At 36.0% G+C, this 24,839-nt stretch overlaps 1 protein-coding gene across 21 annotated transcripts in view; it reads left to right on the forward strand.

The window, feature by feature from the left end:
- Positions 1-24,839, forward strand: part of KDM4C (lysine demethylase 4C) — a 518,729-nt gene that overhangs the window by 348,964 nt on the left and 144,926 nt on the right. For 19 of the 21 annotated variants that reach the window (XR_014301836.1, XR_014301837.1, XR_014301838.1 and 16 more), the window contains 2 exons: positions 11,998-12,053; positions 14,923-15,031. Coding sequence is in view for 14 of the 21 variants with exons in the window: in XM_082695162.1 (XP_082551288.1) it covers positions 11,998-12,053; positions 14,923-15,031 (165 nt within the window). In the remaining 7 variants the exon portion in view is untranslated. Of the gene's footprint in view, positions 1-11,997; positions 12,054-14,922; positions 15,032-19,190; positions 19,441-24,839 lie in introns of those variants that run through there. The other 2 variants (XM_082695149.1, XM_082695150.1) reach the window with 1 other exon arrangement.

Genomic DNA, 24,839 nt, shown 5'->3' on the forward strand with positions numbered 1-24,839 from the left:
TCACATTTCACTGAGCAACAGGAAGCCATCAGTGGAGATCTTCAAGTTTCCATCTGCATCATAGCCACAATATCTCTGCTTCTACCTTTGGCTACCCCCTCTCTTATTATACACAGGATCATAGTTCCAATGATTCATCCCTTTCTTTCCCATACCAGCAGGTTTCCCCTCTCTAGGTGATTCTCATTATCATCCAAATAAGCTGCTATTCCTTCTATTTTCAAATAAACTGATAAAACCTCTCTTGATCCTTCTTCCTTACCAGGTCTACCCTATTTCTCCATGCCTCTTTGTATAGTAACACTCCTTAAAAGAATTGTCTTTATTAATCCATGTAACTATTCTTCCTTCAAGAAGTTCTCCACCCCCACCACTTCTCTGTTAGTTTAACAGAGTCACAGGCTTTGCCTATATTTTATAGAATTTCTGTTCCTGTCAGTTGATCACTGTCTCCCATTTAAAGCACTGTTATTTCTTGGCTCCCAGAGCCCCACACACTCCTGCTTTTCCTCTTTATTTACTGCCACTTCTTTTCATTCCCCAGAACTCAAACGTGAGCCTCTTCTCTGAATTAACCCATTTGGTAATCTCATCCATGTCATAGCTTTGATGCTTTTAAACAGCAGCTAGTCATTGATGACCTGTATTTATCAGTGTCTAGCTCAGCTTCTCTTCTAGGTTGTGGAGCACTATGGCCAACTTCATGAACAGTGTCTCCTTTCATATGCCTGACTGTCCTCTTTTTGTTTGTTTTTTTAATTTTTTTTTTTTAATTTCAATTCCAGTATAGTTAACATACAGTGTTCCATTAGTGTCAGGTGTACAATATAGTGATTCAGCAATTCTATGCATTCCTCAGTGCCCATCATAACAAGTGCATCTCCATCACCTATTCACCCCCCATCCCTGGTTACCATCAGTTTGTTCTCTATAGTTAAGAGTTTGTTTTTTGGCTTGTCTCTCTTTTTTATTCCTTTGTTTAGTTTCTTAAATTCCACGTATGAATGAAATCATATGGTATTTGTCTTTCTCCAACTGACTTATTTCACTTGGCATTTTTAATTTCTCCTCTTGAACCTTTATTGTCTGTTGTCAACACAGCCATTGGAATGATCCAATTAAAATATAGGTCAAACTAAGTTCTTGCTGTGTTCGAACCTCACTATCTCAATCAGAATAAAGTTGTTGACTTTTTCCATGGCCTATGAAGTCTTATTCCTCCTCTTAAATTTCTGATCCCTTTTCCTATTAGAAAAGGCCAGAATCTGCTGGCATCACTTTCTGTAGATTATTCCATGGCTCACTCCCCTAGCACTTGACATCCTCTACCACTTAAATAGTCTACTGGTTTAGTTTGTCTGCTATCCCAGCAGAAGGTAACTTCATTGAGGGCTGGATCTTTGTCATTCATTGAAGTTGCCCAGTGCCTGGAACATGATGATTAACCAATATTTGTTGAGTGAATATGTGTTTTCACTTACAGTACAAAATTGATGTGGGCATTTAAATTGGAGAATTCACTTGCTAGTATGAAATTCACTGAGCCTGTGGAATATCCACTCAAAAGATGACTGCAGGAAACCTGTCATTTAGTTTCCTAATCACTCAGAATTCATGCCAGCCCTGTCCTTATGTGAGATCCTGTTCTCTCCTCAACCCTGATAAATGAGCCATAGCTCCAGAAATGGTTTCTTCCATGTTGTGTTGATCAGCACTTTGTAAGCTATCTTTCTGTAATGTGATTAATTACTCTTTGTTTTCCAAGCTCAGACAGCCCTATTTTATGGTTTTGCATTTCTGTTATGAACATGGTTCATAAGTAAAGGTATGGGGAAATACTTCAATTTCATAATTTTCTATAGCACTGAAAATTGGCTTTAGTGGTACTTACGGATATGTCAGCTAAAATGAGAGCTTCTTATGAGGCAGCTTGAGAATGTTGGTATTGGCATTTCTTTAACTGATGTTATATAGAAGAGCCAGTGGAACATGATTTCCCTCCACCATGAATAACAAACAGCTGCAATAGCTAGCTGTATTATAACAATGTCCTTCTCACCACTGTTGTTAATGTTGTGTCAGCACTTTGATTACAAACACTCTTTTTCATGGTTTAATAACTGAGCCATAAAGAAATCATTCCACGTTGTAAACTGGTAAACTTGTGGTTCATTGCCGTGGTTATTTTTTATGAAACCAAATTTTAAAAATACTTAGTAATGCTAGAAGGGAAGTTTTGTAAATGGTATTAGGTGAGGAAAAGGGACCTAAGCAGGAAAGGTACAATGTTCAATATATGATCTAATTTATATTTTTTCATTCAGCTTTTAGCTGCCCCGCTGTGGGGGGTAAGGGGAGTCGGTAAGTACAACAGAATGGCTCCTTTAATGCTGTACTTGGGAGACAAGCATAAAAGCTATCTTATAGAATAATCATTTTGTGACAGGCATTTTAGTATTTGTTAGTTTTGTTTTAGGAGACATTGGTTCACTAGCAATATATCTAAATCTTTAGAATGGTGAGTCATTTTACACTGGGGTGTTATTGTTCTTGGAAAAGGCATGCTCATTAAACATGAGATAAAATGAGGCTGGCAATGAGCCCTGACTGTTGAATTTTATTTATTTATTTTGTTCTTTTTGGGTGTCTCCAGAGGTTAGATTACAAAGGAGTTTTGAGACACTGAAAGACTCTGGAAGAAATCATAGTGCTCACTTAAAATTTTCATTTAAGTAAAGAAAATAGGCTAACCCTCCACTGTTACATTAATTTTAAATTACACATATTTAATAGAAAATGATTTAATTTCCTTGTCTGTGGGTTTTCTTTTTTTTTTTTTTTATTCTTCTTATTTTTTTGTTATGTTATGTTGGTCACCATACAGTACATCATAAGTTTTTGATGTAGTGTTCCATGATTCATTGTTTGTGTATAATACCCAAGGCTCTAAGCAATCCATGCCCTCCTTAATACCCATCACCAGGCTCACCCATCCCCCCCGAACTCCCTCCATTCTAAAACCCTCAGTTTGTTGCCCAGAGTCCGTAGTCTCTCATGGTTCGTCTCCTATTCCAATTCCCCCCTTCATTTTTATCTTCCTTTTCCTAATGTCTTCCATGATATTCCTTTTATTCCCCCAAATAAATGAAACCATATGATAATTGACTTTCTCTGGTTGACTTATTTCACTTAGCATAATCTCTAGCAGTCCCATCCATGTTGATGCAAAAGTTGGGTATTCATCCTTTTCTGATGGCTGAGAAACATTCCATTATGTATATGGACCACATCTTTATCCATTCATCTGTTGAAGGGCATCTTGGCTCTATCCACAGAGTACTAAACATTGTTAAGACAGTCTCCCATTCTTTTCTTTTTTTTTTTTTTTTTAGTTTTATTTATCTCTGACAGACAGAGCTCACAAATAGGCAGAGAGGCAGGCAGAGAGAGAGGAGGAAGCAGGCTCCCTGCTGAGCAGAGAGCCCAATGTGGGGCTCGATCGATCGCAGAACCCTGAGACCATGACCTGGGCTGAAGGCAGAGGCTTTAACCAACTGAGCCACTCAAGTGCCTCGACAGTCTCCCATTCTTAACACTCTTGAATTCTCAATTCTCTTTTACAGAAAACTAATGATACTGTTTATTCAATAGTCCTTGCAGATCCTTTCTGTACATACATGAATGTAATGGCTTGCTGTTCCTGGGGGACCCAAATGGTATCACAGTTTAATAGGCTGTAATGTTTTCACTTAGTAATACAATGTATCATTCTTTGTAACTCAGTATTTATGAATCTACTAGATCTTTTCCATTGCTATTTTAAATTTCAATCTTAACTCTATTCTTATTAAAAAATCCAGAGTTTACAAATAGAATCTAAGCAACAGACAATTCCTGTTGCTCCCAGAGGTAACTGTTTTCTCTGTTACAAACAGAAATGAGATGATTGCACATCCTTCCTTCTGTACAGTTAAAAGTTATCTGAGATTCTAAGAAATAGAATTGCTGAGTCAGTGATTTAAAATTTTGATAATGCCAAATTCCTCTCCAGAGCCACAATAACTTCTCACATACCCAAAGACCATATATATTTTGTTAATTTAATAATCTGAAAGAGATACCTCATTATTTCATTTTTCACCTTTTGTTCTTGAAGTTTTGTGTCTTTCATGTGTTTATTGGCAGTGAAGAGTCTTTGAATCAATCTTTTGCCCATTCTTCAAAAGTGTGGAAATATTTTCTTGTCTTATCATCTTCTGTTAATTTATACAGTATTTTATCCTTCAGAATGTTAAAATGTTGACAAAATAAAAATTTATTAGTCCATCCATAGTTTGTATTGATTTTTGGTTATTTAGCTTTTCTTTCTTTTTTTTTTTTAAGATTTTATTTATTTATTTATTTGAGAGAGAGGGAGCATGAGAGTACACGAGGGGGTACAAGCAGAGGGGCTGCAGAGGGAGAAAGAGAGAGATGCAGGTTCTCTGCTGAGCAAGGAGCCCCATATGGGGCTTGGTCACAGGACCCTAGGATCATAACCTGAGCCAAAGGCAGATGCTTACCCAACTAAGCCACTGAGTGCCCCTCTTTCTTTCTTTCTTTCTTTTTTTCTAATTCTCTATTCAATTAAGAGTGATCTATTTGACATATTCCTTAATTTTTCCATTTCCATTTTTCTGGTTGTAGAAATTTTTATATTGTTATTCTTAAAAATCTGATTTGTCCTTTGTTTATAGTCTCTTACTTATATTTCTAATGCATTTAATTTTAAAACATTTTAAAGGGCTTATTTACATCTTGTGCCTAAGATATTATTCGTCTGTCTAGTTTTACATTATGTTTTTTCTTCTTGGAGAATCATATTGTCTTGCATGTTTTTGGAATTTTGACTGTCAGCTTATATTCCTTAGAACTTAATATTTGGGAATTTTTTAAAAATTTATTTTCAGTGTAACAGTATTCATTGTTTTTGGACCACACCCAGTCCTCCATGCAATCCATGCCCTCTCTAATACCCACCACCTGGTTCCCCCACCTCCTGCCCCCTACCCCTTCAAACCAATATTTGGGAATTTTTTGAGACTTTTTGATAGGTGCTAGACCCCCCCTTCCAGCAATATAATATCATCCTACTTTATGAACAATGGAAGAACCTTACAACAGTTTGATTTCATTAAATCTCTCTCTCTTTCTGCTCTTATCTTACATTTACCATTACATACATTATACTCTGTAGTAGTATTATTTTAGTTTGAAACAGGGCTTTTTAGGAAACTTATAGTCTCTTTCTCTTTGTCTCTCACTCTCATTCTCTCTTTGGATGTGTGTGTTTTTTGAAGATACAAAAAATTTATTTTATATTTACCCATGTATTTACTCTTTTTCACTGTTCTTCATTCCTTTGTGCAAATCCATGGTTCAGACTGCTATCATTTTCCTTTATTCTTTTAGATTTTTTGTCTCTATGAGATTGTTTTTATTTTGTCTTCATTTTCAAAGAATGTTTTCCTTGGAAATGAATTCTAGGTTGCCAGCTTTTTTCTTTCAGTATTTTTGTAGATATTGTTCCATTGGCATTTGCTTCTGGTTAGTTGTTTACTGAATGTTTTTTTCCTCTGCTTTTAAGTATGTTCTTTATATTTGGTTTTCACAATTTTGACTATTATATATTTAGATGTATTTACTTTGTATTTATCTGTTGGGGTTTATTGGGCATCTTGGGTCTGTGGGCTGACTTTTTTTTTTTTTTTTTTTTTCTAAGAGAGTGGGGAGGGGCAGAAGAAGAAGAGACTAGTAAACAGCCTGCACAATTATTGCAGAGTGTGATGCAGGGTTTGATCTCACAACCCTGAGATCATGACCTGAGCTGAAATCAAGAGGTTGATGCTTGACTGACTGTGCTGCCCAGGCACCCTGGGTTGACAATGGTGGTTTTTTTGGTTTTGGTTTATATTCCCCCCCCCCCCCCCCCACTGCTTTTGGAAAGTTCTCTGCCATTTTCTCTTCCAATTATTTTTCTCATCCACTCTCTCCTTCTCTCCTTCTCAGACTGCAATTATACAGAAATTGAACAGGTTTTTTTTTCCTTAGGTCTCTCTTCATTCTCACAGCTGCTTTCATTCCTTCTGTTTCCTATTCATGTCTTTAAAGTCATTGAAGTTTTATCCTCACAGTTCCAGTCTGCTTTGAAATATATTGAATTCAACATTATCAATGTCACATTTTTTTGTTTCTACCATTTACATTTGATTTTTAAATAATTCCCATGACTTTGTTAAAATATTCTTTCTCTTCATATGTTATCTTTTTCATTAGCTCCTTTAGCATTTGGAACATAGCAATTTTAAACTCACCATCTGATCTTTCCAGTATCTTGTTCATTTTTGTGTCTGATTTTATTGATTCTTAACTTTCTTAATCATAAATTATATTTTCTTGTTTTTTAGTGTACCTTGGGCTTTTTTAAAAATTGTGTGCTGGATATTTTGTTTTGTAGCAAATGAAGGTAATCTTATTTTCAGAAAGGGCATGGTCCTTTGTCAGGTTTCTAGAGCAGGAGTGAGATCAGTCTGATTTGTAGTTGAGCTAGGTCTGGGCTTTTTTGCAGCTTTAGTTTGACTCAGTCCACTCTAGTTTTGGATGTTTTGAAGATAAGATCAGGATTTTCTCTTTAGCAGTATCTGTTCTCTGACCACTGTGGAAACTATCACATCTGCCTGCTTTCCACAGCTGATTTGGCGGCTTTTAGAATTATAGAAGATCTCTTCTTGCTTTAGAGTCCAGCTGCCTGCATTTGAGGTTCCTGGAGAGTTTTGTTTTGTTTTGTTTTCTTCTCTCCAGGTCTGCTGCTTGTTTTTTACACCTCAAGGGAGTTATTGACAGATCTCTATTTCATTCTCTGCTAAACCACTATACCCAGATCATTCACTGGTGATGTTATGCATAAGTTGTCTAGAATCAGTTAACTTTTCACATATCTAACCACTGTTCTTGTATTGTGTTTCTGGAATGCTTTACATTTACTATCTCATTTAGGGAAGTAGTATTTTTCTCCCTTTATAGGTAAGATATCTGAGGCATAGCCAAACTATGATTTTGAACCTTGACCATCGGTACTTTATTAAATATCAGGCTAAAGCCTGGTTCTCTGGTGTCACTGTTGTTCCTATGAGTTAAATTGGATTCATGTAGCCTGAAGTTAGACTGCAAAGACAAACTAAAATGTTACTTTTTGCCTCAAATGGTATCTTTCTTTAAAGGAAGAAGTGGAGATAAATTTAATGATCTGATACCAGTGAGGAGTTTTATTAGCTAGGTGAGTGAAACAAATGGGAACACAAATAGTTACATAGTATATGCTGCTTATAACACATTTTTTTATGATATGGGTTCTTTTAAGGGGATTAATTAAAAAATGGATTCTTGGGCACCTGGGTGGCTCAGTGGGTTAAACTGAGGAAATGGGGTCTTGGTTATACCCTTTATCGTTATATTCTTCATAGTACAGGTAAGTACACATAGGTCTTCTCACCTCCTAAATTGTGAGCTTCCCAGAAAAGGCACCTTTTCCTGTTTATTTGGGCATTCTATTTTGAAATCTTGTGCCTTGCTTTATACTGAGATAGAAGATGCTGGTGAAAAGGAGCATGGACTTGTGCTCAGGCAGACCCGTACTTGAACTGCAATTTCTACTTTTGTTGGTAGGTTAAGGGTTGGAAAACTGAAGCCTGTGGGCTAAATCCTGTTCACTGCCTGTTTTTGTGAATAATGTTGTTATTGGAATATAGCTACTCCCATTCATTTACGTGTCATCCTACAGTGTCAGAGTTTAGTTGCAACAACTGTGTAGTCCAAAGCCTAAACTAGTAAATATCTGGCCATTTACAGACGAAGCTTGATAGCTCTGGGATTGGATGATTTTAGAAAAGTTACTTAATCTCTTAATCTCAATCTTAGTTTCCTCATAAGTGAAGTAGAATATAAATTACCTAATAAGTTCATGTTAAGGAAGGGAGGTAAATGATATGATGTTTCTGGCAGGGTATCCAGAATGAATTAGTCCTTTAATATAGCTTTTATTCTTCTAAGAGAAAATATTTATTATTGATAACCAATTTAATAAATCAGTATCCTGAAGGTGCTCTATCACCCCTATATTCTCGTTCAATTTTTTCAGTGAACTAGAAGATGACCAAAACTAGTACAATTAGTGTATTTGGTAGGTATCAACCTTTATGTGTATCATGCATTATATGGATTCTTAAAAAACGTTGGGGTACTTTTCAGGTAAGGAATAACCTTTTAAATTTTAGAATTATCAATTTTGTTGCCTGACAATAAGGTACTATTTAAGAAAGGAAAGAAACGTTAAAAAGTTTCCTATGTAATATTGCTTTTATTGGGTTGGTTATAAGCATAGGCATTTAATGCAAGTTCATTTACAAATGAATGGGTTGACAGGTTGACATGTTTGTGCTTGTGACAGATCAACCCATGAGAGGAGGGATGGTGACTCAAAACAGTGACATAACTGGACATGACTTTTTTCTTTCCTACTTTTTCAAAATTGAGTGAATTGAACAGAAACCATGGTATCATATATATCATATAAATCATATAAGTAACTGCTTGGTCATGAATATTTTTTGTCTTTAACTAGGAAGTATGATTTTTCAAGTAAATTATATATATTATATATATAAAAGCAAAAATAGCTCCATGTCAAATCTTTGTTTTTTTAACTCCCTGTTAAGACACCAGAGTCTGCAACTTCATTTTCTTAGTGTCCCAGTATGTGAAAATGATCTTTGCAATTTTTTAATCCTTTGATAGTTTTCAAGATTTTTACTTTGTCCTGTTTTACCATTTTCTCATTTATGTAACAAATTCATGTGGAGGATGTATTCTCTATTGGGTATCACAGTAGAGAAAGAGTAACTTGACAAGTATTTCCATAGCACTCATCAAGCTTACAGTTTATTCAGGACAGCAAAAAGAATTCCACAAATAGTTAAGAAGAGTAATGAATGAGAAGTAACTGGGCCAGGGGATTAGGAAAGCCTTCTTTGAGGAGTCAGCATTTAGGCTGAGATATCAAGGATGTGTTCAGTATAATAAATAACAAATGGTGTAGGGTATGTCCGATGTATCTGGGGGCACAGGGTGTCTATGCATGGAGAATAGTACAGTGTGAATCTGGACAAGGTCCAGGCCTAATGATCCTGGCCTCTTGGGACCACGTTAAGTACTGAGTAGCATTAAAACCCATTCAGTTGTGTTCTAGGTTGACCTAGGGTGGCTGTTGCAGTAGTTTAGGTCTGCTGAAGCATGCTGGGGCTATCCATTAATGTGGCAGCATTGATGATGGAGAGAGGGCGGCAGATTTGGACATGGGATTGTACTCAGTTAATTGGATCTAGTATGATAGGGAAATTATATTTTCCAGCATGAGCTAGAAAGGATGCTTGATGATACTGATAGGAAACAGTGGGGAAGTACAGGCTTGAGAAGGAGACATTGTTCATTTTTGCATGTGTGTTAGAGATGCCTATTGAATGTCAGTCAGACATATTACGAAATTAATGTTTGAGTCACTCACTGGCCTTTTGAGAGTCAAACGCCCCACAAGCAGGTGTGGATAGAGAAGCAAGTGAGGTCTCTAACAAAAACTGTAGTGTTTAAAGAGTGTGAAAGAGATACCTGTTAAAGCAAGCAGAGGATCAAAAAGAGGTGGAAGACAGTGAGGAGCATGATGGGTCATAGAAGCCACAGGTGGAAACTGTCAGGCATGATCAACAATGCTGAATGCCACTTACAGGTCAGGTGAACCAAGGACTTGGAATTATCCATTAGCTTCTGTGACATGGAGGTCACTGGTAATCCCAGAAAAAAAGCAGTTTCATATTATGGCAAGTGGAATCTTCTCAACCTCCTTTAAAATCTTGAGTCTGTGTATTCTATTTGAGAGGATTGTCTCCTCCCGTTGTGGTGGTGCTGTGCAGCACATGTACCTTTTAATGATCCTCCTCAGGTGCTTTCAAGCCTCTTCCATGCTGCTTTGCTGTATTTAACTCTGCTAGCTTGTTCCTTTAGGCTTCTTCTCACTCCTAGTTTCATTAATCAGGCATCTAATGCTCTTAGTGTCTGAGCTCCTCGCCATCCACGGCTCTCCTTTGCTGCATTCTCACTTCGATACTGACATCTTTTTATAGTCAATGAAAATACTTTACCTCATGTTTTATTTTCATTTTCTCTCTCTCTGCAGAAATTATGATAAACTACTGGAAAAGTCTTTTTTTTTTTTTAAAGATTTTATTTACTTATTTGACAGACAGAGATCACAAGTAGACAGAGAAGCAGGCAGAGAGAGAGAGGAAGAAGCAGGCTCCCTGCTAAGCAGAGAGCCCGATGTGGGGCTTGATCCCAAGACCCTGGGATCATGACCCAAGCTGAAGGCAGAGGCTTTAACCCATCGAGCCACCCAGGCGCCCCATGGAAAACTCTTAAAATCAGTCATGTTTTGTGAAATTGTTCTTAAATAATTTGGATATTATTGAATAACTTGAATTACTGAATTTCTCATTTTTAATATTTGGACTGAACTTATACTCTCATTGTGTGCTTCATCAAAATTATTATGTCAAGGGGCTCTAGAATTTGGCTCTGTTACAGAGAAAATCCATCAAGTTATCTCCATGAGCTGGGCTTATAATGGATTCAGATGTATATACAAACACAGGGCAAATTTTGCTACTCTTTTAATAGTAACCCAGGAAATTTCAAATGAATGTGCAGAGTTTCCAGTCACATAAAACCATTGAACATTTCTGGTTGTTTGGGTTTTTTTGCTGCCTGTTAGGAGTTATGCTGGTATATTTATTCTCCTCAGTTGTTTTGGTATTGCTGTCCTCAGAAAAATTAAAGCTATAGAGTTTGACACCCCATTATTAACAGTAGATAAATTAAAGGGATTCTTCATAAAGTTAGGCAAAACTTTAGTTAAAGAAGATCACCTTGAAGAACAAATAAAGAAATTTTATATGTATTGCTTGGAGAGGGGGGGAAAACCCCAAAATAACGTGTAGTTACTTAAAAAATTTATTAATGTAATAAATTGGACTTCTATTAACATTGGAAATAAAAGTAAGGTTGAAAATTAAAAAAACTTTAGGTATTTAATTTAAAAATTCTAGGTCAGCAAAAGGCATTGCATTGCTGTCTGGTCTTGTTTTTTGATGGACTTTTCATAGAATTGTAGTGAAAAATGATAATTAAATTCTGTATTTGTGGTAAAGTGAGTCAGTCATCTTGGAGTGCAACAGTCTGTGCCAATCTAAGACATACACAGAAATGCCCAAAATATAAACTTATGTGGGGAGAAGAAAGGAAAACATTTCATGGTACCTTTTTCTGGGGGTGGATAGCCTGGGTTTATCAGTACAGTTTTTCCAACACCGTTTGCCCACTGAAAGAAATGCCTAAATGATATTTTTATGAAAAGAATATCTCTCAAAAAGAGCTTCCTGCCAGTCATTAATTGCAGAATGAACCCCACCAATACTCTATTTTGTAGCTATTCTGTATACACAAATGGTTTCCCAGAGCACAAGAGAATTCAGTCATATATGTATTCTCTGTTCTAGAATTCTAGTAAATACTCTCCAGGCTACCAAGTGCTCTGTGTCGTATTTCTCCCCTGGAGATGGCAGGTGAACATGATACCAGGGTAATGATGATTCCCTCTAGGATACATGTATATCAAGAATATTTTTGTGCGTACTCTCACTTTACCTCCCTTCTTTTTCTTTTCCTTTCTTGAACTGCTCAGAGATAGACCTTTATGAAGTTCCTGGTGGCTTTAATTTTAAAATAAAAAATTGGAATGTATGGGGGTATTTAGATAATATTTAGATAAATAGTAATGATGTCTGTTAAATGAGTCTGATAATTGTGTGTGTTTTTTGTTTGTTTGTTTGTTTGTTTGTTTTTTCCTCCTAGGAGTGTTGTCTTTGCAATTTGAGAGGAGGTGCTCTTAAAGAAACAAAGAACAACAAGTAAGTAATGTGTTAATTGTGTTCAATTTTATTGTTTCCTTCTCCTCTCTAGAGTGTTGAACCTCTGTGTGGACAGTTTGCTGACATTGTTTCAAAGCTTTTCTTGTCCAGACCTGAGGCTGGGATTACTTGCATGTCTTCAGAGACTGTTACTGACAGAGTCTGTTACTGACAGCTTGTTCACCTCTCCTGGTTGAAGGTGGTCTAAGCCTTGCTTCCATCCATGTCTTTGATACCCCTCTTTTACTAAAGGCGGTTTTGATGAAGTCCCAGAACCTAAGTCAGGTTCGGTGGGGTGAGGTTCGGAGCTGATGACTAAAGAAAGAATTCTTAAGACATCTTTGGTGCAAAATGGTGGTTTATTAAAGCACGGGGACAGGACCCATGGGCAGGAAGAGCTGCTGCCCCGGGTTGTTAGGAGTGGTTGGTTATATACACAGGAGTTGGGTAGGTGAGGACAAAGGGGTGTTCAGAAGGGCTGTTGGGGCAAAGAATACTATCAGGATATTGAAGGCTTAGTTGCTATCAAGTAAAGACAGTTGGAAGTCTGGTGGAATGTTACATTCCTGCTATCAAGCATCCTTGTTAATGAGATTTAGGTTTAGAAGAAATTTAACTTTATTTACTTTTCCTTCTACCTCCGCCTCCTTCCGTTTTTCATGGAGGGGAGGGTGACATTAGGGCTTGAGGAACTGAGTTCTGTGTCTTTGGAAATTGGGCTAGTGATAAGGTAACTTCTTTGTTGTAATCTCAAGGAAATTTGCAAACCAAGGGAGACTCCTGTTTTGCCGGATTGCGATCTCAGCAAGTTAACTATTTATCATTTTATGGCAGTCAGGGGTGCCTGAGGAATGCTACACCTATGGAGGGGAGCGGATGAAGGGGGTTGGTGCAAGGTGCCAGCTCTTGCTTTGTCCTCAGCCAGCCTCCTGCTCCTTCATCAGTTTGAAGGTGAAGGCACCCCATATCATCTAGGTGCCATTGGAATCCTAGTGTTTAATGTGATGAATCCTATTAGTCTAATAAAAACAATGTGCCTCAAAAACAGTGAAATCTGTTACCTTCAGATAAATAAAATCAATCATAGTCATAACATTAAAACAAAGCAACTTACTATTAAAACTAGCAAATTAACAAGAAAGTGTATGTTCTTAAAATAGAAACATAGGGAGGAAAAATGTTGATTTTACGATTTAAAGGGGGACAGTTGAAGAATATGAAGAGAATCTTGAAAGAGAGTCAGAAGTGAACATAAAACAAAGGTAATCTGGTTTTTAATGTGGTTGTTGAAATACATTTTTGCATGAATTTTATTTTCATGACCCAATCTTAGTATTTAAAATGAGGCCAAAGCATTTTAAATATCCCTTTGGAAATAGGAGAATGTAGAAATGATAGAGGCAGAGATGGTAATTTGGCATTTAAGGGCCAAATCCAGCTTCAAGATATGTTTTAGTTGACTGAAACACCATTTTATAAATTTGATACAAATTAAAAGTTGAGAGATTTATACAAATTTTTTTATACAAAAATTTTTATCTGTACTTGAAAAATAATTGTGCATCTCTTTTTGACAATAACATGTTGGGATGAGGACCTGGCCTAGATGGGACAGATGATCCCCATGTTAGCGTGATTTTCCAGTATATTTGCTTACCTCCTGGCTGGCCCTGAGGGTGCTGGAGTTGGGACCCCTGGTATATAATGTAATGATCAAATTAACATAACTATGTGCACATGCACATGTTTCAAATTGCTTACAAGGAAAAGTGAAGGCATTTATCATTCCGGTGTTGATAAAGTTTAGTCTAATAGACTAATTTTTACTTAACTATGGATCTTCCTTTTTCACAGCCCTAGTTAATGTGATTGGCACTTATACTAAAAAGTGTTGTGAGGTCTAGGATATTGCACAGGTCATGTAGACTGTGAACTGCTTTAGGTGGTTCCTGTGCAGACAGAGATGGTAAGAACTTCTCTCTCTAAATTTGGGCTAGGAAGGAAAGGAATAGTGTTTACTATAGATTATAGTATTTATTAGATTTAAAAGAATGCCCTGATGGGGTTGACACTTGTCCTCTCTTCCTGTGGTCTTTGAAGGCAGGATCGAGTCTCATGTTGTCTGAGTGACATTCTTTTTGACGTAAAAATAGGCTTATGGATATGATAATTCCTTTAAGATGTCTTTAAACTTTAAGAGTCTTTATATTTACTTGGGGCATGACATTTTTGATAAACTAGTGTTAATGGGGATGTCATTTTTCTGGATAATTCAGAATTCAGCTTTAAGTAAGAAATGAGAAAACCAGCTAAATTTCATTCCTCCTTATCTCTGGGTTCTTTTGGTTATAGTAGGATTGCAATGAGAAAATTTAATTAAAGACTTAATCAATGTTAATACTTTTAGACGACTTTACTGTTTGTTCTAATTTTTGCGACTCTTGTATTATGTAAAAAGATTATATGCTATACCCACTTCATACTTTTTATTAATTGAACTAATCTTTTGCTACATATTAATTAGCTTAAGTATATTAAACACCTGTTATATTTCAGTACCAAATGAAATAGGAAACATTTCAGTATTTTGTAGAGCCAGTGTGGAAAAATACTGTATATTGATAGGATCGAGTCTTCAGTCTTCACTCCATTCTTCATGCTGGAGTGGTAGGCAGGTGTGGTACTGAATCTTTCCAGCTATCACCCAAGAGGTTTAAAATTCAGAGTCTGTTTGTGACGGATGTAGGCTTTTGGCTTTCTTTCTTGTCTGTGTATTTACTCTCTGTGAGAATTGCCACTGCCTAGCTGAAGTATACAGTATCTAAGTTTAGGGAACTTTTTTTCATGTTTCATGTCTCCTTTCCTGTAGGTGGGCCCATGTCATGTGTGCTGTTGCGGTCCCAGAAGTTCGATTCACTAATGTCCCAGAGAGGACACAGATAGATGTAGGCAGAATCCCTTTACAGAGATTAAAATTGGTGAGTGGCAAAGCTTCTTCTTTTTTTTTTTTTAACCTCATAAGTTAGTGTTAATTTCAAGTTCTGAATATTTCTTCTAATGTCAGATTCTCAAGATAATTTTTCTCTTAGTGTCATTTCATTATTCTACCTTTTTTCTTCCTTTAGCCTAAATCTACTTATCTGTACATATTCTTTTCCTGTTATATTGTAGGTATGATATAACCTTCCTCAGTTCTGTTTGAAATGAGGCAAAGGAATACTACTTTTTCTGGATAATGTGAATTTTCAAAGTATAGGTCGTCTGGTGAGGTTTGTTAGTAATATACCTGACCTGTCTGTCTGTATTTAAATTGTTTAGTTTTTCTCTCTGGCCTCTCTTTGGTTGTTCCTGACTTAGCAGATTCACCTAACCTGATTCCATCATTTCTTAACTTAGATTTCTAGATAAATAGAAAAACTTTTATTATTACCAAGGAATTTTTTTTCATTTACGAATAGATATAGGTCATTTAATTTGCCAAACTCTTCGGCTGATTATCTTCTGACTAGTTTAGAAACTTTCATAAAATCTTCCTAATGCTTCTCTTTGTTAGGAATATTTTTCATTCCAAGGATAGGCCTGTCATCCCTCAACTAGAGTTAAAGTGTGAGCCAAGAAAGCATTAGTTTAGGCCCTTAGATTTCATATTTAAATAATTTTCTCTAACATTACATTGCATGATTTTAAAATACGGGAGTGTGTTTTACATGCAGACTTCATTCCCTAAAATTTCTTCAGTACTTGTTATTTATTTTTTTTAAAGATTTTATTTATTTATTTGACAGAGAGAGATCACAAGTAGGCAGAGAGAGAGGAAGGGAAGCAGGCCCCCTGCTGAGCAGAGAGCCCGATGTGGGACTCGATCCCAGGACCCTGAGATCAAGACCCAAGCTGAAGGCAGTGGCTTAACCCACTGAGCCACCCAGTCACCCCAGTACTTGTTATTTTTAATGTAAGGTCTTTCCACTATAGAATATTTTGGGCACTGTAGCTATAACTTTCTACCAGTCTCTTCCCCATCAGGGAGCTGCATATATCGTCTCTGGACCTCTGTCACAGGCACCTAGAATCCACAGTCTTTTATTCTCAGAGACGGGAAAGTATACACTGTTGTTTTCCATTATAGGTGCATCAAGAATTTCATATTACTAGAAAATATGTGGTCCTTTACAGACCTGATGATTGTCATTGGCAGGTTTGAGTGGTAGCACCACGGTGCTCAGGATGTGGTAATGGAAGTTTTGTGAATGAAATGGGTCATTGAAATGGCTTTAAAGCTCACAGTGATTCAGAAGAGAGCAAAAAGTTCATCAGCTCCTGGACTTCCATAGGAAAGTTTGAAACCTTGCATCTTGGTCACCAGTTAAAAAAACACAAACACATACCAATGAGAATCAAACAAAAAATGTTTGCCAGAATTAAGACTATGAGGTAGGATATTTTAAAAATGTTGAGTTCTTCACATGTTGAAGAATTTAATGTTTAGTATGACAAATATAAACAAATGCCTTATATTTTAATTTTTTTCTAATTTACAAGTAGTATGTATCTGCGAAAATTCCAACAGTGCATTTAAAAATGTCTTTGGTTCTCTATCCTGAAAGATGACTTCTGTTACCAGTTTAATGGTCTTGATGCTTTCCTTTAAGGAGCTATATCCTGACTAATCTAGTATGTGAATGCTGATTTATTGTTACATCAATCCCGAAGGGGTTTTATTTTATTTTTTTTTTTTTCAAAGATTTTATTTATTTATTTATTTGACAGACAGAGATCGTAAGTAGGCAGAGAGGCAGGCAGAGAGAGAGAGGAGGAAGCAGGCTCCCTGCTGAGCAGAGAGCCCGATGCGGGGCTCGATCCCAGGACCCTGGGATCATGACCTGAGCCGAAGGCAGCGGCTTAACCACTGAGCCACCCAGGCGCCCCCCCGAAGGGGTTTTAAGGAAACAGCAGGAAGGACAACACGAGATTGTTTCCATGCCATTCAGAAAGTTATATTTAGAAATTTGACATCTGAAGTGGCAAAGCTTACTGTTTTCTCCTTGGTGCTATGCTTCATCTTGATTGTATATATGACATGTTCTTTATAGAATGTCTTACACCCTTAAACAATTGATACCTTGAAAAGCATATGTTTTTACTGAATTTAAGATCACCCAAAGTCTACTTCTAATGGCAGTATAGAGCTGTTCATTCACATATTTGGGTGAAATTAGCAGGCTATAGATCAGATTTTTTTCTGTTTTTAATAGTTTCATATGCATGGAGAGTTTCTTGGTATTTATCAAGTGGTACTTATCAAAATGATTACAGTGGTTAAGTGGAAAAATACAAAGAGAGACTTCATTTTGGGGAACAAAAAACCTCAAAAATTCTGTTGCGGTTTGAAAGTGGGCAACAACCAAAAGTTTAGATGAATATTTTACCAAGAATTGTCAAGAAAGCACCATCACTGTGGTGAATCTCCCATCAGATAGCATCTGTGACCAGTCTTTCTCATTTAGTGATCAGACTGTGGTGTGGGATGCTCTGCCCTATATGTACAGTCAAGAGTATGCTTTCCTGACATTAATATTGTGTTAAAGTTTAAGCAATCTATTGGTATATGGCCAACGTTAGATGTAAGTATTAGTTTATTTCACCAAACCATTATTACCTTACCTTGCCAGGTACTTAGTATACATTTTTAAATAAGACATTGTTCCTGTCTTTTAGCATCTTACAGTCTAGGTGGATGTTCTCAACTTAGGCTCTATCGACCTTTTAGACAATTTTTTGTTCTGGATGACTTTCGTGTGCATTGTAGATTGCAGCATCCCTGACCAAATAGACAATGCCAGATAATTTTCGGGAGACAATATCATTTCCATTTGAAGACCCACCCACTGGTCTATAGGGAAGACATATATATAAAGAGGATATTTTAACTTTTGTCATTTTCAGACAGAATATCTTAGTTGAAAGAAATAAGTTGGAGGCTACGAGAGAATGGAAATTCTTAATTGTTTTTAAAAGTAATCAGAATTTATTTTGGCAAATTGAATTTATTTGCAAATAAGAAACTCAGCAACAGGTGTGTATTTACAACTGTATAATTTATTATATAATTTGATTATTTTAACATTACTTGTTTTTATAAAAATTGAAGAACCTTGAATTGTAATCAAGTGGGGGGGAGTGTGTGCACATGCACGCGCTCGTGCACACACACACACACACACACACACACACACGGTAATTTTGAGTACACATGGAATAAAAGCAGCAATTTGTTACTTATTATTTCTGCTTCTGACTTAAAATTACTGTGGCTGGAGAGTTTGATCACACAGTACCAATGGCTTCTGCCTTTTTATGGTTTCCTCTTAAAAAATTTGGTAAATTTATGCACAAGTCTTTGTAAGTGGTTCCTAAAGCAAGCATTGACTGATGAAGCAGCCGCAAGGGGGACTCTGAGCCTCTGCCCTGTGCCCACTAGGTGGTGCTGCTGGACCAGTTTTTCATCCCATTGCCCTTAAATCACCTCCCTAACAAGTGCCTATTCAGAGTCGTGTGTGTGTGTGTGTGTGTGTGTGTGTGTGTATGTATGGATGTATGTATGTAAAAGAGAGAGAGAGAGACAGATGGATAGATGGCACCAAGAAAGGGAAAGTGCTTGCTACTGGCTGTACATTCAAAATGCTCAATTCCAGAGGGCAATTTTTCAGTTCAGTTTTCATTTAGTCATAGGAAAAGAACAGTTTTCCCTTGGGGCAAGTTAGTATTTTTCTGTATAAGTAATAAGCAACACTAGTAACAGCTAGTAACTGCAAGAGGCTTAAAGAACAGCTGATGGCAAACAAGTTTAAAATGTCTTCTGAAGTATGAAAGCTGTATATTTTAAAAAATAATCATTATTATTAGTCTTTCTAGAACATGGAATACTGGAGTTTATGCAGAGGTATTTGAATGTTTTGGTAATACTGTTGTTAGCCTTTTATTTATTCATTGGTTCAACTTGCAGCTTTTGAAATACCTTTCTGTTCAATTATTTGTGTAGGAAGAATTTTTTTTTTTGTAGAGAATATAAGAAGATTTATTTACTTTAGTAGATTTTCCCTCTTACTTATAATGACCTTTTTTTTTTTTAAAAAAAAGAGGCAGCAAATGGAAATTCCAGTGCTCATCAGTGGATTATGTTGATCTTAAAACGCTTTTATGAAGAACCTTTATCTCATCCAGCTATCTTTTTTGGTAACATCACAGGTGTGGTCTCTGCTCATTAGATAATTAAATGGACAGCAATGATGACACTAGACTTCTTTTCAAGACAATGTATTTCATTTTGTGTGGTTGGTAATTTTAAATACTTTAATAAAATACATTAATTTTTAAAAGCTAAACAAAATTTTCCAATACCTAGTGACCATCAGAACATTGGTGTCTGGTAGGACACAGGATGAGTAGGATGCTAAAGACATTCGTAACCTAACATTTGATCCTATGCTCAGGGATAGCCAGGCTAGGGATTTGTTTGAAGTCATAGATGATCGGTATACCTGAAGACAAAACCCAACAACAACAACAACAAAGAAACCTGATTTCACATCATACAGATTTTAGAATTTACTCAATCATTTTTTTTTCCTAATCCCTTCCATCTTGTTCTATGTACTAATATAATTAGTTAGCCCTATTCATAATTGTATCTCTGGAAGAGGAGCAGAATTGTACAAAGTTGAGAATAAAAGAAAAGGAAATAGAGATAAAACACACATGAAGTTAGAATGTCTTTTCTTTTTATTTACATGATGGAAAAAATATAGGTAAAGATTATCAGGAAGAGGGGTTAAGGACAGAAATTTAGAGAGGACAAACAATATATTCTTTTTATAGTAGAATCACACAGAAGACAGCAGTATTGTCTGCTGAAATGATCTTCAGTATCAATGTTATTGTTTGGAAGCAGATCACCAAAAAAATCTTTAAATTTGATTATAAAATTTAAGGGAAGAACATTTTAAGAACCTAACAAAAGGAAAAAAAAAATAACTTAACAAAAGGAGTAAAACAGCATGAAAATCTGGTGTTTGTTACACACTTACCATAAATGTTTATTACATATATCATTCACTTCTTGAAGATTAAATTAATTAAATATCTGTGGAATTGATTTAAATAAAACAGCAAGGCAGGCTTATGGATTCTAAGAAATCTTGGAAAATTGGAGCAGGCCATCAATGCAGCCATTAGTTTAAAAAATTTTTCTGTTTTGAGAGGAAGTTCTCAAATAGAAATGTTGTAAGAATACTTAAATAGTAAATTACATGTGTCAAAGCATATGATGTTTATCTTGATAGCTGTCATTGCATAGAAACTTTTGGTCATTGACCATACAACCATCCTTACAGTGGCATAGCATAGTGCCTTTGGTTTCTATGTGTGTGGACATCCCTAAGATTTTTTCATTTGAAATTCTATTTTTGCAACCAAATAGAGGAAGAAATGAATTTTAGAATAGCTGAAGTTGCCCCCAGGCTTTCAGTGACCACTGATATATATTTGACGAGTGAACCAAGCGCAGGCACAAGTGTTCCCTGAGTGAAGAACATTATTTTGAAAAAGAGTTTACACTGCAATGATGACTGAGCTACAAGCCTTTCAGTATCTGGCTGAGACCAACTATTCTGCTTAGAAGCCTCTATACACTTTAAAATTTGTACCTGAAGGCAAATAATAGTGAACTTGAAAGCCAGAGATTATAGTTTTGAAAGGTACATCAATTCTGAAAATAGAGTGGTTTCACTGAGGTATTCCAGCTGAAAGTTGAATCAAAGGAAAGAAAAAATGCATCCAGACTTCCTGTTTCTTAGAATAAGGCACTTGTTCTCTTGTTAACTGGCTTACATTGTCAGATGTATTGAATACTAAAAATAGAATTACTGAAAGATAGGGATGGAGTCTGCCTTACGTGCTGTAAGATCACCCTCAGCCTTATTTAGTTAATGTTACAGCAATGTTAGAGATCGGCTTCACCTTCTTTCTAGAGGAATCATGAGTGTATTTGACAGAGCCTCTGTTAATGCATTTTGGGAAATACAAAAACGTAATTGATTATCTTTTATCACTTTAAAAGGAAAAAAATGCATTGGAAAGGCAATCAAAAAATGTCATTATGTTACACATTAACGCATGTACTGTTTTATTCACATCTTCAGTTATTTTTAAAGAACAAGAGGAATTCTAAGAAAATACTAAACATTGATCATGATGAGTGACTTTATTGTGTAAATGCAATTGAGGAAAAATTTGCCTTAATAAAGGGAACTACTGAAGGAGGAATAAGTTATACTACAAATGAAATATGGTGTAGTGTGTTCAGCTCTATTATATAATAACTTCAGTATGAAACTTATAATATCATTAAGGCCGTTCTTCAGAATTTCAACATACATTGTATCCTCAACTTTGTAAGATTTTTAAATAAGTTTATTGTAAAAAAAATGTATATTAGTAGCTGTATAGTTCTTAACTGTCAGAATGATTTGCTACAGGGACTAGATCCTATTGCAAGCTGTCAAATTTGTATATTGCTGTAATACCAAACCATAAAATCTTTTGAGCAAAATGGAAAATGTCAGATAGGCATGACTACAAATAATATACTTTCTGAAGGCTGTAGACATCTATAGGAGAAAATGTGTAAATGCATGAAATGTTATCTTGTTACTATGGATTTTCTTTATCTGCTGAAAGAAAACTCGGAGGCAAAAGGAAATTGATTGGAATCTTTAAATTTTTAGTTTTGAACTCATTTTTCCTGGGGACTAATTCTTAAAACATTATTAGATAAGTAGAACTTCATGTAAGTCATGATTTAAGAATATTGTAAGAGTAATCTTATTTTGTAGCTTGCATTGCTGAATGGTTCATTTTTTTCTGATCTTATCTGTGTGAGTAGTGATTACTGGCAGATCTTTTAATTGAATTAGTGAGCTGATGTTGGGGTTCCAGAGATGGGATCACTCCCTTCACTCCAACATCGACTGGGCCAATTTGAACAAACACATGCCTAACGGAGGCAGCTGCTCTATGGCTCTAAACAAATAACAGAGTTTGGCTGGGTCAACAGTGAATGACAGCAGGGAGGTTCTAATTTTTGAGAGATATAGTCATTATTGTAAAACAGTGGATTCATTATTATTTGTTGTTCTAATATTTTAGTATGAATTAGGTTGTTTATTCCCTCAAAGAGGCATTCTTAAATATCCACAAAAAATAAGTTATTTAACATATAACTCTGGTATATTTTAGGCATATTCTCTCAATTTAGTGATGTCATTTTCTTTTTTTTCTTAAAGATTTTATTTATTTATTTGACAGATAGAGATCACAAGTAGGCAGAGAGGCAGGCAGAGAGAGAGAGGAGGGGAAGCAGACTCCCCACTGAGCAGAGAGCCCGATGCAGGGCTCGATCCCAGGACCCTGAGATCATGACCTGAGCCAAAGGCAGAGGCTCAACCCATTGAGCCACCCAGGTGCCCAGTGATGTCATTTTCTAACATGAGCTCATACATACAGGTATCAGCATAGTTTTAGTCAGCATAGTTTTAGTCAGTCATAGTTTGGACTTACTGACTTAAATACAGCTTTCATCTGTATTACTGTTTGGATCATACAATTCTAAGTCTCTATTACATTGAGATTAAGACTATTTGAGTCCAGTGTCCTCCACTTAGCCATGCTTGCCATGCATATTAACTTCTCTGAACCTCATCTATAAACTGGGGTGGTTGTGAGGATAAAGTAAGAATAATGGAATACTGGAATACAGTTGCCTTCAAAGTAGGTCATTGCTTATGGCTAATGACTCATAAATCTCTGTGAGCTGCCTTTTGACCAATCAGGAACAGAGCAAATAAATATTTCTGCTCTAGAGGGAGTAGATTCCTGGTGATCTCTCATGTTTATTTATTTATTCAATAGATATTTATTTAGGATTTGCTATGTGTTTAGGTGATAGATTTTATTTCATTTCAATTTTTATAGATTTTACAGAATAATAGAAGTCATTGAACATTAGGCAAGCAATTGCAAAGCAGTATGTGAAGATCTATTGTAGTGAAATCTGGAATTCAGTGAAGGACCTTACTAGATTTGAGGTATTAGGGTTGGTAATATAGAGGTGGAGAAAAACTTCCTAAAAGAAGCATTGCTTAGTAATGCTTAATCTGAGACCTGAAAGATGAGAAGAGCTAGCTGGAGGAAGGGTTAGTATGCTTAGTAGCCTAGAAGTGGGAGGAAATTATGAAGTCTAGTAAATGAAATTTCAGTACAGGTGGAGCATGAAGTATAGAGAGGGAAAGGTGAATCTTGAGAGAAGAAGCCTCAGATGAGATAGAACTGTGCTGTCTAGCATGGCAACCACTTATGGCTGTTGAGCACATGAAATGTGGTTAGTGTTATCAAAGAACTGAATTTAAACAATTTGGGGGCTTTTCTTGTTCTCACTCACATCCACATACCTCCCATGCTAGTCCTGCTGATCCTCCAGAAGTTTAGGCCTAACCACAGATATGAGCAATAGCATGCAGGGCCTGTGTAATACCTAGCCTGAAATATGCCTCTGTTGCATGGTCCTCACAGCAGTTCTGCTTCTCCAAGTGAACCCTGACTTAGACACCTTCCAATTAATTTCCACTCCTTTACATGGCTTGAAGCAAGTGGGCAAAGGGCTAATGTTGGCAGGAACTAAAATTTCACACTCCCCTTTTATTTTAAATTTTATTTAATTTTAAATAAGCTAAATTTAAAAACTGGAGGCAGCATAAACACATGAAACACAACTATAATTTTGGTAGGTGCACATTTCAAACACCCTTGAAAATTTAGTATCATAATTGAGATGTGCTATAAGTACAAATACACAGCAGATTTCAGACTTAGTATGAAGAAAAGAATGCAAAATATCTCATTAATTTTTATATTGGTTACATGTCAAAATGATAATATTTTGGATTTCTTGAGTTAAGATATATTCTTAAAATTAATTTCACCTGATTCCTTCCTTCCCTCCCTTTCTTTTTTCCTTTCTTCTCTTTTTCTCTTTCTTTCTTTCTTAAAGATTTAATTTATTCACTTAAGAGAGAGAAATTAATTTCACCTGATTCCTTCCTTCCCTCCCTTTCTTTCTTCCTTTCTTCTCTTTTTCTCTTTCTTTCTTTCTTAAAGATTTAATTTATTCACTTAAGAGAGAGAGAGAGAGCAGACACAAGCAGGAGGGACAGGTAGAAGCAGCTAGAGAAGCAGACTCCCTGCTGAGCAGGGAGCCTGACACAGGACTTGATCCCAGGACCTGGGGATCATGAGCTGAGCTAAAGGCTGATACTTAACCACTGAGCCACCCAGGTGCCTCCTGATTCTTTTTTTTATTATAAAATATACATAACATAAACTTTCCATTTTAATCATTTTTAGGTGTATAGTTCTATGGCATTAAATGTGTTTATATCTCATACCCCTGTATCTTTAGAATTCTTTCATCTTCCTTAAATTAGGCTTACTCATTGAATAATAATTTCCCATTCTTTTTCCCATTCTTTTCTCTCTTACCTGTTTTTTAATGTTGCTCCTATAATAATAAAAATTGCATGTGTGGCTTATATTGTATTTCTAGTGGACAGTGCTATCCTAGAGGATTTTGTATTTAATTATGAAGTATAACAGTAAGATCATATTCATATTTCAGAAGGGCATTTTGCTGCTGGAGTGGAGAATGTATTCAAGAGAGCAGGCCTGGAGTTTCAT

The sequence above is a fragment of the Mustela nivalis genome (assembly GCF_964662115.1).
Source record: "Mustela nivalis genome assembly, chromosome: 13".
NCBI lineage: Eukaryota > Metazoa > Chordata > Mammalia > Carnivora > Mustelidae > Mustela > Mustela nivalis.